The following is a 15,942-nucleotide window of genomic DNA, read 5'->3' on the forward strand; positions in this document are numbered from 1 at the left end:
CCTGGAAACAAAAGACAGGAGGGAGCCAGCCTTTGACCAAGCGTGCTGTGCTGAATAAGTTAGGCTCCTTGGCATTTCAAATTTAGTCTGTTTTTCGCTCTGGTCAAAACATCATGTCGAGGTGGGCACGTAATTGTTCACAGCTGCCTGGTTGGACTGCCTGTTCCTGTCAGATCTATCTTCACCCTTCCTTCACAGCAGCCCTGTAAACACAAAACAGGCACATTTTGGCTCTAAGCAGGCTAGCACAAGACTGTAAGTGGGTGAGACAGAATGTTTTAGGAACCACACTTGGCAAATGCAACACTGTGTATAAAGGAGCCAGGGCAGTTCCACAAGCAATCTTTTCCAAGTAAGTGGGGACAAGACCATGAGGCATATTTTGCTCTGCACCTATGACTTTGAGAACCATACACAGACTGTCTTACCTGCTCTGAATGTGAGAAATTCAGCACTGTATCTCTTCTAAACATTCTCAGATGTTTCGCAGATCAAGTATCTGTGAAAGTGCTGTAAGTAATCTAAATTAGGATTCATTATTCGGCCATTCCTGCCCTAAGCCAAAATGATGCTGCATCTGGGAATAAATTCACTATATGCTGACATCTTAATTGAATGCTTTCACGTGCAACAACTTAAAGACGTCACTCAACCCAATGAATCAGGTTTTTCTCATTATGTGAGCTTAAATGAAAATTGGTGGTAGGTGTGATCACATCTTGGACACACAGTGGACAGAAAACAATGCAAATAAGCAGGACACGGATGAAGAATGCAAATGTGATTTGGTTAGCCTTGGAAAAACGGATTTCTGACCTAGAGGTCCAAAGGGAAGAAAACCCTGCTGAATGTGAACTTTGTCTTGAATCTGACTGGTCATGGACAGGCACCTCAAAATAATTTAGGCTAAACAATGACACAGTGCCAAAAGGAAAAGTCATCCTTTCTTGTGCAATGATACATTGCTGAAATAGCTTCCTGTTGCCACCCCAGCTGATACTGTATCATGTTCCCTCTTGCAGGATGGAGAGATGTGGTCCTCTGTGAACTGCACCATCTGTGCTTGTGTAAAAGGCAAGACAGAGTGTCGCAAGAAGCAGTGCATTCCAGTCAGCAGCTGTCCTCATGTGAGTTTTTTAAGAGAACAGAGCTTTCTTCTCTTTTTTTTTCCTCCACCATTATCCTTTTCAGTGTTCCTTGGTAGTGTGTGCATGGCAGTGGGGCATGCAGACTGGAAAGATGGGGTCCTCTGGCATATTCATTTAGACTGGTGTTCCCCAAGTGTGCTACTGCTACCCTGAATATGGGCTTCCCGACTCTTTCCCGAGTCCTTTCTTTGAAGACTCTGTGCTGCTTTTCTCCTCCTCTCTTTAACTTTCTCTGTCCTGAGTATCTGGACTAGAACATCTCTTTCCCATATATTCAATAGCTTCATAGGGTGGTGAGATGACTATGTTAATGTTTCGAGAGCATGCCTATTGTCAAGGCAAGACACAGGAGGTTGTTGCACTTGTGTTTCTCAGCGCCTGTGAGGCTTAGTACTTGGTTGAAAGTGTACATTAGACAAAGCAAAGCGTATTATTTCAGTCCAGCCCTGCCACTTTCTCTTAAGGTTGCAGCCTGAGTTTTTTCTATTTGGAAGTCTGAAGTGAACCCAGAGAGTGGTGTAATAGTAACTTTACTGAATGGCTTCAAAAATCAGCATTACTTGAAACCTTGAGCTCAGGACAGCCCTTGTTTCTTGGATTTCTGTCACTGACAAATTACTCTGTTTTAATGGCCCAAGCTTTCAGAAGAGGGAGCTCTAAATAGCACCTCGTGTAGGGACAGATCTTTGAACAGAACTGCAGAAGAGAGAGCCAAGTCGTTAGCATTACACCTTCTCAGTGTTTCCTTCTCCATCCTGGAAGCCAGTGGGGAAAATATGAGTCACAGACACCTAGGTATAAGATTTTCAATGACAAACTCTAGTTTGTAAGGTTTTGTAAGTGTAAACTTTTGACAGCCAGAAGCAGTGGTAGAATAGAGAGCCTGTACCTTGGCTCTCCCTGTTCTGCTGTGACAGTGCTTGCATCTTCCGAAGAGCGGACATCCTTTTCCTGTCACTCACTGCAGAGGGCAGTTCTCCTGTTAATGGACCTCGCGTGAGATGCTGCATATACATTGTAGGAAGTGTGAATAGATGGAGCTGCTCTTCTGGGAACTTGATGTGGCTCATGGCAATCAGGTTTGCTCCCTTCAGGCCATTCACAGCATAAGTAGGAGGTGAGAGCCTGGACTCTTCAGGGCTTTTCACATTCTTTGTTGGCTGAGAGCCTGGCACACACTGCATCTCATTTACATTTTCCCTCTGCTGATGCATTTCAAATGTTTAAGATGCTTCTGAGATTAAGTAACTAATATGGCTTAATATAGATCTGAAGTGAAATACACCACTTCAGCAGTACTCAGATGCAAATCTGAGCATTGAGATGATCAGTTCAAGTGTCTTCTAAAATGAACATAGCAGTGGGTAAAAATTCACCATCCGCAGTCCTGTGGCAGCATAACTAAGTCAATCAGCACTGCTACATGATCTGCTTCAAGGCTAATGTGAAGTCCTAAGCTGCCTTAGAGCTCTAAGTTGAGTCCTGGGACTTCTGCTCTCAGTTCCTTAGGGCAGAAAAGACCAGCTTTGTCACCCTGCAGCACCGTTCCCTCCAGTACCTAACCAGTCAGCCTGCTGCCTGCCTTAAAATGAAGCCTACAGCAAGCTGCATGCAAACCCATCCTCCTCCACAGGTACATTACATTTCTGCTCTTCCAAGCTAAATTGGAAGAACAAGTAGAAGAGAGAATGTAAATTCTAGAGTGAGATTTATTTTCCTATTCCAGATGGGTACCAAGTAATTCTAAAGCAAATAATGTATGCTAATGCATTTAAGTCTTTTACTTTTCATCTGTGCTCCACTCTCTTTGATGAGATATTCTGTCAGAAATGTGTAAACATTAATTAAACGCACCACATTATTCAAGATAAAGATATATTAGTGATACTGAAAGTCTGGGTATCGTGCACAGAGTTATGGTGCTGTCTCTGCAAACTTCAGGGGTGTGAACTCCATTTCTTTTCTCTCTTCACACTATTTCTGGCAGTGAGCAGTCTCTGCTGACTATTGAAGACTGCTGTGGAATAAAAAGCTGTTTAGTGTCCCTTAAGGTGTCAGGCCACATGAAGTTATCTCATTAAAACTGTGTTATGGTACACACAACTGAGTGTGAAAGGATTGAAGATTCACAAGGAACCTACAATATTATTCCTTGACTTAAAAGTTTTACCATGCATTCTTAATACTCTTTGCATGATTTTGTGCAGGGCTTTTTGTGATGAAATATTATTTATCAACATAGATTTTGGCCAATTATTCCTTGAAAGGATGGGTTTCAAAGTGGTAATTCTGCAGAATTTTCCAATACCTTGAAACCATTTGTATTATTCAGTGTGTTTGTGGCAGGCTGACATTTTTGAAGACTATTTCTGCCATTTCTTTCATTTTACTCACAGGTTTAGGCACATTTTTCTGTTTCTTTTATTCTTTTTTGGAGCATTTAATCCTGTATCAGTAATTACAGGAAGGGTCTTCCTCAGCTTCTTGTCATCCGCAGCAGAGGCAATACGTCTAACAAATGCAATCCCTCCTGTCATATTTATAGTAAAATACTAAAACTCCTTGGGTTTCTAGTGATCCTTGTGGCTTGTGGTTTCTGTTTCTTACTTTCTGACCACTGACTCCGTGGAGTCACTCCATAGATACTGCCTCTCTCAGTTACCCGGAGTGTCAGCCTGCAAGGTGCGGTACGCACTGGCTTCCACCCAGCAAAGCTATTAAGCATGTGTCCAGTCCTGTTGAAGTTAGTAGGCCCTCCATATGGGCTTAAACTTAAACACATGCTTAAATACTTTATAGGAAGGGAGTAATCTCAACACTTGGTAAGGCTGTTTCAGAGATCCTTTAGACCTTTTCTTCCCTAATTTGCTATTCACGTACCCTAGCCCTGCTCCAGCCTCTTTCTTACCTTGTGCCATCTCCTTTCCCATTACCCACCCTTATCATTTTCCACCTCGCCTCCTCTCCTTACGCCTTTGCATTCCCCACTAACTGTGTAAGCCTGTGGTAACAGTGGTCATGGACATTGTCTCTTTTTGTACTGCTAGAGGAGAGCCTGGTGAGTTTCACAGCATCCAGCCTGTTCTGTGCTCCAAGGCTGTGCAAAAGTTAATAGAATTAAGTCCATGGCATGTGAAGACATTTGCAGAGTTTTATTCTGCGGGTGAATTTTGAACCCGTGAACTCCAAGCGAGTTGAAAATTTATTCAGAACACGTTCCCCCATCTCTAGCACAGGCTGCATTTAATGTTAGACACATCTGTTATTATTACAAACAAAAAGTTGCTGTTTTTACTCGAGTGCCAAATGAGGCACAAAAAAACAACAGCTGTTGCTATTGCACAACCAAACAGCCCCCTTCCCCCTGCAATTAGTCTTGCCTTGAAAAAATTAGAAAATAAAAACCTCAGACATTAAATTGAAAACCTCATAAAAAAAAAGGGGGGGGGGAGAAAAATCCCAGAAAATAGACAGACTTAAATGTGGTGTGCTTATAAATATTCATCGGGAAAAATGGGATCACATCACTTAGCCCACTCCTAAGGGAACCCTCAATGCTAACGAACTCTTGCAGCACATGGTAGCAATAATGGGTTTCCTTATTCTACAAGACAAAAACAGGATCTCGGGCCAACATGGTGGCTCAAGTAACCAGCCTCAGCAGGCTGCCTTGGAGATTCCAATTTCACTTGAATTCTTGCCACTTCCAGCTCGGCCGATGATTTCAACTCTTTTATTGAAACAGAAAGGTGAGGCAGTGCAGTGTGTGGCATTCAGCTGCACGTCTTCCCATCATACAATTATGCCTTGCCAAGCTCCCTGCTTCTGTGCAGTTTTAACTATTCCTCCTTTAAGAGGTTTTGCCCTAGCAGGTGCTTTAAGATGCTTCTCCCTATTGCAGCCTGGTCCTCAGCTATTCTCTTTGCTCTGGTGGTCACATAAACGTCAAAGCGTTGCCCACACTGCCAGAGAAACTCTGATCCAGCCTTTTTCTCAAGTCCAGATGTACCTCAGGTCTGTCCACATGCAGTTGCACATTCAAAGACAAGCTTACACTGAACTTCTATGCCCTGCACATGGTGAGCCCAAGCGTGCTCATCGCCAAGCTCTCATTCATGCCATCTAGGTACATCAAGCGTGAGCAGGACAAAGCGTGCTCCACTCTGGTCTGCAGCAGATACTTGGAGTTCATTTCTTCCCGTGCACATTGTGAAAGCTTAGCAGTGCTGTAGGCAGAAAGCAAGGCAGACAGCAATAGGGCGTGCTGCCTCTGCCCCCCTCCCTCCTCTTTGCACAGACCTGCCACTTACTTGTCTGTTTTCACAAGCTTTTCTGCACTGGTGAGTGGGCAGAATAGCACAGTTCTGTTTGCTTGCTCTTGTTGGCCATTCCTTGCTCACCTGCTTGGTGGGGAACAGGAGCAGTGGTCCCACAGAGGTGACTTTCTCTGTGTTCAAATACTGCTGGAGCAAAGGCTCAGTGCTGGGGAACAGCACAGCTCCATATGCCTCTGCCTTGCCTGTATGGGAATGCAGGTGAGCTCCAATATCACCATAAGTTCTGCTATAACCCACGCCAGTTTTTGCTTGGAAAAACACGTCGTTCAGTCTGAAATTTTCCAGGCTTAGCCTCTAGATTGACGGTTAGCTTTAGGGAATTTCAGTAAAGTCAGATAGAACATCTTTTCATTTAATGAAGACTGAAAAGGAGGGCGAATGTATGTATGCAGAGACTGCTTCTAACCAGTCTTGTTTAAGACTCAACCATAAAGAAAATTGACCTGGCAGAGTGGTAAATAAAGACTGAACCATTTTTTCCGTATTACTATGACTAGACCAAATTGTTGGCTTTTAGACGTTGCCCATCCTTGGATGTGTGCCCATTTTCTGCACTGGGGAGGCTGGTCCATGATTGGCAATATGATTTGGTGAGAGGTACCGCAAGATTTAGCCATTAAAGAAATCTGACCAGACTAGATCTCTACCAGTGCCTCCTTCCTTCCTTCCTTCACTTTTGGTGGAAAAATGAATGATTTGGGGGGGAGTGTGGGAATGGGTGTGAGGCAGATTGCCTCTGTGTGGCTGCTAAAAGGGTGTGCATAAGAAATATATATACTTTGGGAGATGGGGGAAAAAGGTAGTGATCTTGTTAACCCAATGACTAGACTGCTTTAGATATCTGTGAATACATGAGTCCAAAATTCTCTCACACCCTCTCTAAAGAGAAAAGTGGTAACAGAGAACCCTTTTAGTATTTCATTTCTTATAAGACTGCCAGGAAGCTCTTTGAATAGTTCTGCCTGTTTTTAGCACCTGATATTTGAAGCTGTAACCAGGGCATTGAGTTCAAACACAACTTGAACTATTTTCAAAGGCTTATCCAGCCTTACAACATGACACAGTCATTGCTCCAAAACCTCTTTCATTAAATCAGCCTGTCTTTCTCCCAATTAGGGTAAAATCCTGAACAGGAAAGGATGCTGTCCTATTTGCACTGAAAGTAAGTTCTTTCTTCACATTCTTTGAATTCTTTTTTATTCTTTCAGAGACAATAAATACAGTAGAAGTATGTTTGCTTTTCTGCCTTTGTTTTAGAGGTGGCTAAAGGGCAGGTGATTATTGCTGGCGACAGATTTTGCCTCCTATAAATCTGTAAATTTAAACTAAAATGCCTGGGTATTTTATTTTATTTTTTCCAAATGACACTATTTTGGTCAAATCTGAGGTGCTGCTTTTTTGAAGGGTATAGTTGGCCTGTGAAATTTGCAGGTAATAAAATAAGCAAATGAGTAGAGTTGTAACTTTAAGGACTGGGTACCTTTTATACTTGTATATAACAGCCCAGCTATGTGTATGCATAATCCAACACCTTTGCAGGTGATTTGTGGGAGTGAAAAAAAGGTGTGCAGAAGCCTGAGACACAGTCTGGGGCAGCAGTGGAAAGTACAATAGAAAGCTAACCTTGTGTTTGTATGATGTTTGGCCTCAACCATCACCTTTTTATCCCTTTTCACTTCAGGAATGATAATCTTATGGTACCACTTGTGTTCTCTCCTAGTCAGCAAAGCACTTAGGCAAATACTCATCTTTAAGCTTGTCCTGTTTAAGTCAACAGGGAGACCTGTCTTCACTGAAGTTAACAGGATACAATTATGTATTTCCTTCAGGACGTGTTTTAAGTTCTTTTCCAAATAGGGACATACTGCTAAAATGGGGTTTTATGATTTATAGGAAGGCTTCTGAAAGAAGGAACAGGTTTTTAAGGAGAGTGTTTCCTATTCTTTTGGCTAAAATCAGATTGGATTTGCCAATCAACTCAATTCTCTGTGCTCTTGGTTTGCACAAATTCCATATGCTAAATACCTGTTTTTCCACTCTGCAGCTGAATTATGTTAAAACGTGTAACTTGTGATAAAATAAACTTAGTTTGCAAATCTTCAGTATCAAAACAAAATTCAATACAAGTGGCAACCTCAGAAACACTTGAAATAATACTAAGCAGATGGAGAAATGAAGGAGGATTCAACTGACCAACAGTTGATTTCATGTTAGCTCAGTTTCATGGGAGAAGAAATTTGTACAGACCTCTGCTCGAACATGACATCTCATTAGCGTCATGAATTTATCGATCTGTGTCTTGCCTCTCTCTGTTCTAATGTTTCAGTATCATTTAACCTTTCTCATGTTCTTTTGTAATGTGAGAGTGGAAGATAAATGATGGGGCCAGCCATTCCCTCACAGCGCTGGGGACCCTCTACTGTAAGGGGTTAAAAAGAAGACAGTACAGTGACTCCTTCAGAAATGCTGCCAGAGAATGGTGACTTGTGATAGTTGTTTCATGGGAGAAGGCAAAAAAAGTAAAAATAACTCATCTAGGAACCAGTCACCTAAAAATTCAGAACTTCTTTATAGTATTAGGAAATGGTCATGGCTATAAGACATGCGAAATTGAGGGCAGACTGCTTGTTTGTCCTCCTGCCATGTCCTCCTCCAACAAGACTGTTGCTTGTCCTCCTGCCATGAAGATCTGCAAAGAGCCTGGCTCCATCTTCCCAGTCAAGGTACCCTTCTAAGTACTGGCAAACTGTTAGGTCTCCCCAGAGCCTTTGGGAAAGACATGAGGCTGGGAGGCTCGTTGCACTGTCCCACAGTGGCACGCTCCTCTCTTGCACATGAAACAGAAGGGTCCTCTTTTTGGAGAGGTATCTCACTAGGGACCCGTTTAGTATTTGGAGGCAAGTGGATGCTGAGCTGATTCTAAGCTATTGTGATTAAAAGGCCATTCCCAGCTTTTATCAGTTAATGTAATCAAAGAGCTTAAATACCCACTGTCATACAGCAGTGGTAGCTACCACTGACTGTTTTAACATCAGTGTTTTAACAGTTGCAGGGAACTAATTCCACCTTTGTGCCAGAACTGCTGTAAATCTCATCAGAAGACAGGCAGAAGGCAGAAGGATTTCAGTGATGATCACCATCTCGGATAGTAATTAGAAACTTTGCTAATTCAGCCAGTTTCTGGTGAGATAAGATGTACATGCAGAGCCCTTTCCCTCACCCACCCACTCATGTTGATCCTCTCTCCACATATTAACACACCAAACATTTCTGGCGGTCCAGCAGATATTAATTTTCCAAAGTAAAAACAACATAGAGAGGTACAAGAACATACTGTACACAGGAGAGCTTTGAGTACAGTTTAAATGCAGCCAATTTCTATGAAGTGGGTAAAAAGCAGTCACGTTGTTAAAGTCTACACTTTAAACTGAAAAAAAAGGAACCCTCAAAAATCAAAGGATTATTTTCAAAGCAGGTTGTTGCAGAGAGAAAAAGTACCTCTCCTAAAGGGCTGGAGAGTCTCTTTTGTCTACTGTTGCCCGAGTTAACTATGGTTAGTTTTGGCATGTTGCTGTTTAAGCTCTGTGGCTGGCGTACAGTTATCACTAATTAAACGCAGTGGTCATACCAGTGGAAAATTCAACAGTTTAGTTTATGCTGCTGTAAAAATGTAATGAAATGTACTCTTTTGAGCTTGATTTAGAGAAATCACCACTGACGTCAATTCCATAAATTAGTAATCCTATGTTAGACCGAGGTCATTTTCATATTAAAAAAAGAAAACACTAAACCTGAGTTCAAATAACATGAACAGACTGCTCTCAGCTCCAGACAAAGCTGGGAATCTGCAGGGGAGGTTTAATCTTTGTTCTTGACAAAGAAGAATTGATAGGTCTTGCTGAAATTACAGCATGCAGTATGAAAGCTTCCTCCTGCGACCATATAGGTATATTTTACTCATGATCAATAATCTTAACACTGTCTTACCTAAGGCATTGTGAGGCTCTATGGATGAAGTTCTTCCAAAGTGGACTGCAGTCATCTAAGTCTAGCAGTGCATTGATTTTATAGTAAAGGCCTCTTTTGGGGCAGAAAATGTCATTTGTTACACATCATTCTGCAGCTTTTTTACTTGACAAAATGACCGATGGAGCTAAACCAAACTCAAGGGCATTTGGGCCCAGCCTTAGGAGTAAAACGTTGGTACTTTCACCTGGTCCGGCATCTTTTTTATGTGTTTTTATAGAAATAAATGCTCTTCAAAGCAAAAAAAACCAAAATTGAAGAAAACCAACAGTAAGGTGGAGTTATGCATTGTTAGGTACCTGCGGGAGCAGGGAGTGGGACTAATGGACCACATAGGCCCGTCCTGGTCCTGTTTCTTGTGTTATTTCCTTGCCTGGGAGAAATCCATCAACAAAAAGACTGCAATTGTTTATTCATCCTGGAATGCTGTTCATGATTTACCTCCTCAGCCATTTCACTGTGATGGTCTACTGTAGAAATATGTATTTTGACAAATTGGAATAGCTATTTTATTTATGAAATAGACCATAAAGACTCCTGTGGAGTTTTTGACACCACACCTTGTAATGTGTATTATATCAAGCTGCACTATGCAGCAGTTATGAGGAAAGTACTCTCTAGCTATGCATTTTTTTACAGAAAAGCTAATGAAATTCTATTATGCGTGTTCTGTAGCTAGTTTTCAAAAGTTAATAATGTGTTCTGTTTGATTTAGGGCTTAATTCAGCATGGGGGCTAATTGCATTCGAAGTTTCATTTTATTTGCAAAAAGCTGGGATCTTTTTGAGTTATAGATGTGCAACCAGAACACCCTTAACTGGTAAACTTGTATTTTTTCCTCCCTCTCCTTACTTAGAAAGTGTCCAAACCAATTTTAGTTATAATTTAAAGCATATTTTTCTTGGCCACTCTTAACTACCTACAAGCCCAGAAGAGTGTGACCAGACATCTGGACATCTTGGACTTCAATTGACTGCTCTGATCTCCTGAAAAAATAAAACAAGCCATTCCATGAGCACCAGAGCTAACAGAACCTGGTTTCCTATGGATTTGTGTCCCGTTTCCTTTATATCCCAACAAATAATAAACCCAGTTAGAGACAATATATCCTGTGGCTGCTCTGGAGCTACAAGTGTGCTAATTGCCCAGCCAATATGCTTATGCTCTCTGGCTGGTCAGGATGTGTGTGCTGACTGTCTGTCTGGCCTGCACCACACAGTATATATATCTCCTCTTTCTAGAAAGGCTAAATACCATCTGAGGGAGTGGGGGCATTGGGTGGAAGGCAGAAAGGTACTTTTTGGCAGCCACTTATTTCAATAAGTGGTTCTTACCTTTACTCAGCATCCTACCTATTAGAAATGAGTTGTCTTTCAGACTTTGATCCCTCCGTGTTGGCCAAAACAGGTCATGATTTCAGAAAGGTTTTTGGGAAATGCTAGAATGTGCTTTTCTTTGCTGCTGGTTTTTTCAGCTTCCTTTTTTTGTACAGAGAAATGTGCTTTCAAAACCAGTGCTCCTTGCCCACAGTTACCTTCCCCGTTACCTTTCCTAATGAAAGTTACTATTTCATTTGAAGTGGGTGCATGATTTGTAATGCAAGGAAAGCATGCCAAGAGTTCTACAGTATTCAGTTTAGCACCTAAATACTATTATTATTAGTTTGCAAGTAAGCTGTAAAGCCTTAGGGTGGGAGCTGAGCAAATTGCATGAATCACAGATATAGTTTACGATTGTCAAATGTAAAAGTGTGAAGTCCCTATTTAGTTGCTTAAAAAACAAATGTGAAAACTGCTGAGCTCCCAGAAGCGTTTATGACAGCCAGGAGTTTGGAATAGTGATTTGGGAGCCTAAACGCAGGGTTTCCAAAAGAGGTTTAGAGACGTTTGCAGCCAGCTCCCAATAATGTTTAATCGGAGCTGAGTGCCTGAGGTGCTTTGAAAATCACAGCTTTCTGAACATAGCTCTGGGGCCCTCCTTTGAAAAATCTCCATTATTCAGGGGCAGAGTGAGAAGGGGTATATTTGACTTCGTGTGCATGTGTAGATGAGCAAATGAAGTCAAAAAGAGCATGAATGCCAGGTTCAGAAGAAGAAAGAGGCAGTGGTTCTTCATGCACTTTGCCCAACGATGTTGTGGGTGCTAAAAACAGTTTGGGGTTCAAGGGGAGACTGAATAAGTCCACAGAAAAGAAATCTATCAAAGGTTACTAAATAAAGAGAAGCCGTGTCTCGCTCAGGAAGTCCCTCAGCTAAACATAGTTGAAGGCTGCAGAGTTTTAAGGCGAAGTATCGTATGTAATTGCCCTTTTCTAATTCTGGCCTAGACAGATGATAGATACAAGGAGTATCCACAATAAGGTGGGAACAGTTTACTGTAGGGGAAAAAGGGAAGGATCTTTGCTCATGACCTTGTGCCTTGTTAGCACAAGCTACTAAAATTCATACTCCAGCATTGTGGAATGTAGCTTTGGTGATGCAGCAGTACCTCTCCATCCATTATGTTCCAACAGAGGAGCAAGTCACACACGATCCTAACTAGAGAATGGGTGCTTACAGCAGATTCCAGAACCAGCCAAGCAGAAAGACTGGTTTGTTTCAGAAGGGAAAAAAAAATAAAGCAAACCATAAAACATGATGTGATTGAAACTCTCCCAAAAGGAAATAAACAACAATCCAAAACCTAAAAATGGCAGGAACTCCTTTCATGTTGCTTGTCTTGTTACACCCGGTATTTAAGGTTTATTTCTAGGCCAACCAGTTCTTCTTCCTGGCAATGCCTGAGTTATCACACACACTCTTGCAGAGTGTGGATTTTTTGCTTTTCTTTTAAATCCACAATTTTAGCAAACCCTTCAAGAATGTTTTACACAGTGGTATCAGAGAATCAATTATTCAGGCTGGTTTTAGGTAGATTTTCCCTCCTCCATTTCCTTGGTTATTAAAGAAAACAGCGAAATTTGGATCAGACCTTCAGCTCTCCAGTCCAAAATACATTCTTTTTTATTTTAACTGCACTGCATCAAGTTGACAAATGACGTGACACGATGTAACATAACATAAACCAACATTACTCTGCACAACACATTAGAAATTAAAAATAAATATTTCCTTTGGATCCCATTGGTACTATCAGTTTTACTTGCACATCTCTAAATTATGTTTGTTCCTCTCATGTCTTGCCTTTTAGCTGCTTGCTTAGGTGAAGAACCAGCCTCCCCCTCCTGTCATGTTAGTTAATAACATATATAATATGTTCTTTGCCTGTAGAAATGCAGACAAAACCCAGTTCTCTCTGCTGAAATCTTCGGTGATCCTAGGGCTGATTTTTTTTGTTGATAAGTTTCCTCACTTTCATAAAAGTTGCCATGTCTAAAGAGAAATTAAAGCCTGAAAAAATGAAATAAAATCTGAGCTGGTAATAAAATGTATCTTGATATTCATTGTACAGATAATTACATGACATAAGGAAATCAGAAACATGTTAGTATGATTTAGTAACCATGAAGTTAGATGTTCTCCGTATAAAATCTATGGATTTTTTTTCCCTGTTGGTAAAAAGGATCAATTAATCTTTTTATGGACTTTGGGAAACAGTTCTTGATATTCTCATTGGTATCAATGAGGAAAATGGGACTCATTTACTCATGGTTTAAAAGCATACTTGTATCTAAGTGCCTTGGTTTTCAGGCAGTGCTGAGGCCTGATTTCCAGAGGTCTCGGTGAGATGTGGTTCATTTTGACTTCTAATGGAGCTGTCAACATCATGTCCTGGAGAAATTGAAACTTTTGGTCCCTAGTTTGCAGACACAAGGGAGAGGCATAATAATGATGCCAAGAGTAGTTACTGGCTTAGCTAAAGAAGCATGCATGTGGCAAGTTAGAGGTGAAGTATAGATCTCCCAGGCATCAGCTCTGTGATGGTACTGCACCATGCAGTGAGGGACACTGAGGTGAGACTTCAGGAAGACCTAACTTGCAGCCAGGACAGCCGAGCACTGCAACCAGTTTCTGGAGGAGGCTGTGGAGTTGCTGTTATTACTGCTCTTCAAGAGCAGATTAGATAAACGTGTGTCAGGAATAAATAGGTACAGGGGATTCTGCATTGCAGCTGGAGAAGGGAAAGGTAATGTCTCCAGGGGTCCTCTTCAGACCCGTTTTCTGTCTCCATGTAGGTATCCTTGGATGCTCTTTACAGCTAGAAAAACGTGCCAGAAACATCATAGCTGCTTTAGCATAGTAGCACTCTGCCTAGGCTGGAGAACCCTGCTGAGAAAGGTGTATTGCACAGTCACAGCTGCATTGCACTCCACTGAAGGAATTCCCTGCCTCTTCTCCGTATCATCCATGCCTCTTTTTTTGTAGGTTTGAATCTGCTGTTAACAGGATCATTTTTTTTTTCAGTGAACAAATTGTATTTTTTTTGATGGATGCTGTTCACATTATTGAGTGAAATGTTGTTACTGCTCAAAGCCCACCTCCTAATGCAGGCATCATCTTTCAAAAGCAGCCTCAGCCCATGAGTATCCAGCTGGCAGTAGCAGTGTGCATTTCTCTGCCTTGAGACTCCTTCTTCCAGGAACAGCAGCAATGAGATGTGGTTAGGACCTATTGTTATGCCAGAAGGCTGCAATGCAAATAAATTTGCTGTTCTCTATGATGGTGAGGCAGTTCAATCAATTGCTGGGTAACTGCAGGGTAACTCAGCATTGTTAACATGAGTGTGGAAATGTTCTGCCTTTAAGCTGTGGCTTCTCCAACCAGTGTATGGCTGCAAATATCAATAACAAATCTCCTTTGCATGATGCAAATGATTGGTAGACATACCACCCCCTAAATAGGCATTGCATCATGTTAGTCGCATACTACTTTTAGTAGTAAAAAAGTCACGGACTTTTAGTTGGACGCGTGGTGACAATAACTATTACAAGTAAGTTGTGTATAAACAACACCTATGATAGCAAAAGAAAGTCACTGTTTCCGCAGATAATATGGGGAAAATACACAAATGTACAATACAGTTTATAAATGTACATGATTTATAAGTGTGCCTATGTAAAATATGGGCAGTACCACGTCCTGCTAAAGTGGTCTGATGGCTTTTAATTTCATGGGATCATCCCTGCCTAACTGGGACGTTAGAATTAGCCTCAAAAATACACATGTGATGTTTTGAATTCTGCTTCTATTAGTGGATTAGGCTTTGCTCCCACAACACAGCTGAAGGGTGGGAGCTCATCCCAGGGGAATTTAACTGTCTGAGAGGAATGCCTGTAGTCTTGGATACTTGTTTGCACTCCCAGAGCTGGCTGCAAAGAGAAAGGCTCCTCCAGAGAGTAATTCCCCATGTATTAAAAGAGATGTCTAAAGCTGGTGAGATGAAAGACTTTTTAGACATGTCTTGTTCTCTGTCAGTGAGAGGGAATCACTTAGACTAGACATTTCATGTCTGGAAAGCTGAAGCTAGGTGGGAAGGCTCCCATCACACATCTCCAGAGACATATGGTCTCTGCAAACCCAGGGCTCTGCCTGGTCTGATATCATGAGTGTGGCTTGTATTTTCCAGAAATGAAATAATGTGAAATATTTCACAGGCTTTGTAATAACCTAAACTGTTCAGGTGATACATGATGTTCAAGGGTCAAATATATAGTTTGGAAGATGTGCCTTTGGCTCTTAGCTACAGGTTAGCCTTCCTATGCTGCCCCAAGAATCAACTGGCCTTTGGTTCTCACCCACTTTGGGAAAGACTTCTACTAAAGCTGTGAAGCTTCTCTTTTTCAAACATATATATTCCTAGTGAGTATCAGCCCAATGTGCCCTGTAGGACAGATATATTAGGTGAGAGCAGTGTCCTCTAAGTTCTTATCAACTGCTTTTCTCAGACTTGGATTGATCCTGATACGGCGCTTTTGTTTCTCACTCACCTGCAGAGCCTGGCGTTTGCACTGTATTTGGAGACCCTCACTACAACACTTTTGATGGACGGACATTTAACTTTCAGGGAACATGTCAGTACGTTTTGACGAAAGACTGCTCCTCCTCTGCCTCGCCCTTTCAGGTGCTGGTAAAAAACGATGCCCGTCGGACCCGTTCTTTCTCCTGGACAAAGTCAGTGGACCTTGTGTTGGGCAGAAGCACTATCAGCCTCCAGCAGCACCTCACAGTGAAGTGGAATGGGACCCGCATCTCCCTACCTTGCGAGACACCACAATTTCAGATCGATTTGGATGGTTATTTGTTGAAAGTGACAACCAAAGCAGGTGAGGCAAGTGTGTGTGTATGTGTTCTCCCTGAAGAGCCTCTCAAGTGCAACGTGAACAGCAGTCAGTAAAAAAGCACGATAGCAGAATAAATGTAGTTATAACTCTTTAGAGATCCGAGGAACCCGAAGTGCTTTCAGAATCCCTGCAGCCCACAAGCAGACAGACA

The 15,942-nt window shown here is 41.8% G+C and overlaps 1 protein-coding gene across 4 annotated transcripts in view; it reads left to right on the forward strand.

Annotated features, from left to right (window-relative positions):
- The window catches only part of BMPER (BMP binding endothelial regulator), a 143,631-nt gene that overhangs the window by 78,474 nt on the left and 49,215 nt on the right, over nucleotides 1-15,942 (forward strand). For 3 of the 4 annotated variants that reach the window (XR_003994222.1, XM_030505117.1, XM_030505140.1), the window contains 3 exons: nucleotides 1,023-1,127; nucleotides 6,602-6,647; nucleotides 15,444-15,773. Coding sequence is in view for 3 of the 4 variants with exons in the window: in XM_030505117.1 (XP_030360977.1) it covers nucleotides 1,023-1,127; nucleotides 6,602-6,647; nucleotides 15,444-15,773 (481 nt within the window). In the remaining variant the exon portion in view is untranslated. The remainder of the gene's footprint in view (nucleotides 1-1,022; nucleotides 1,128-6,601; nucleotides 6,648-15,443; nucleotides 15,774-15,942) is intronic. The other variant, XM_030505127.1, reaches the window with a different exon arrangement.

This window comes from Strigops habroptila, chromosome 1 (assembly GCF_004027225.2).
Source record: "Strigops habroptila isolate Jane chromosome 1, bStrHab1.2.pri, whole genome shotgun sequence".
Lineage (NCBI taxonomy): Eukaryota > Metazoa > Chordata > Aves > Psittaciformes > Psittacidae > Strigops > Strigops habroptila.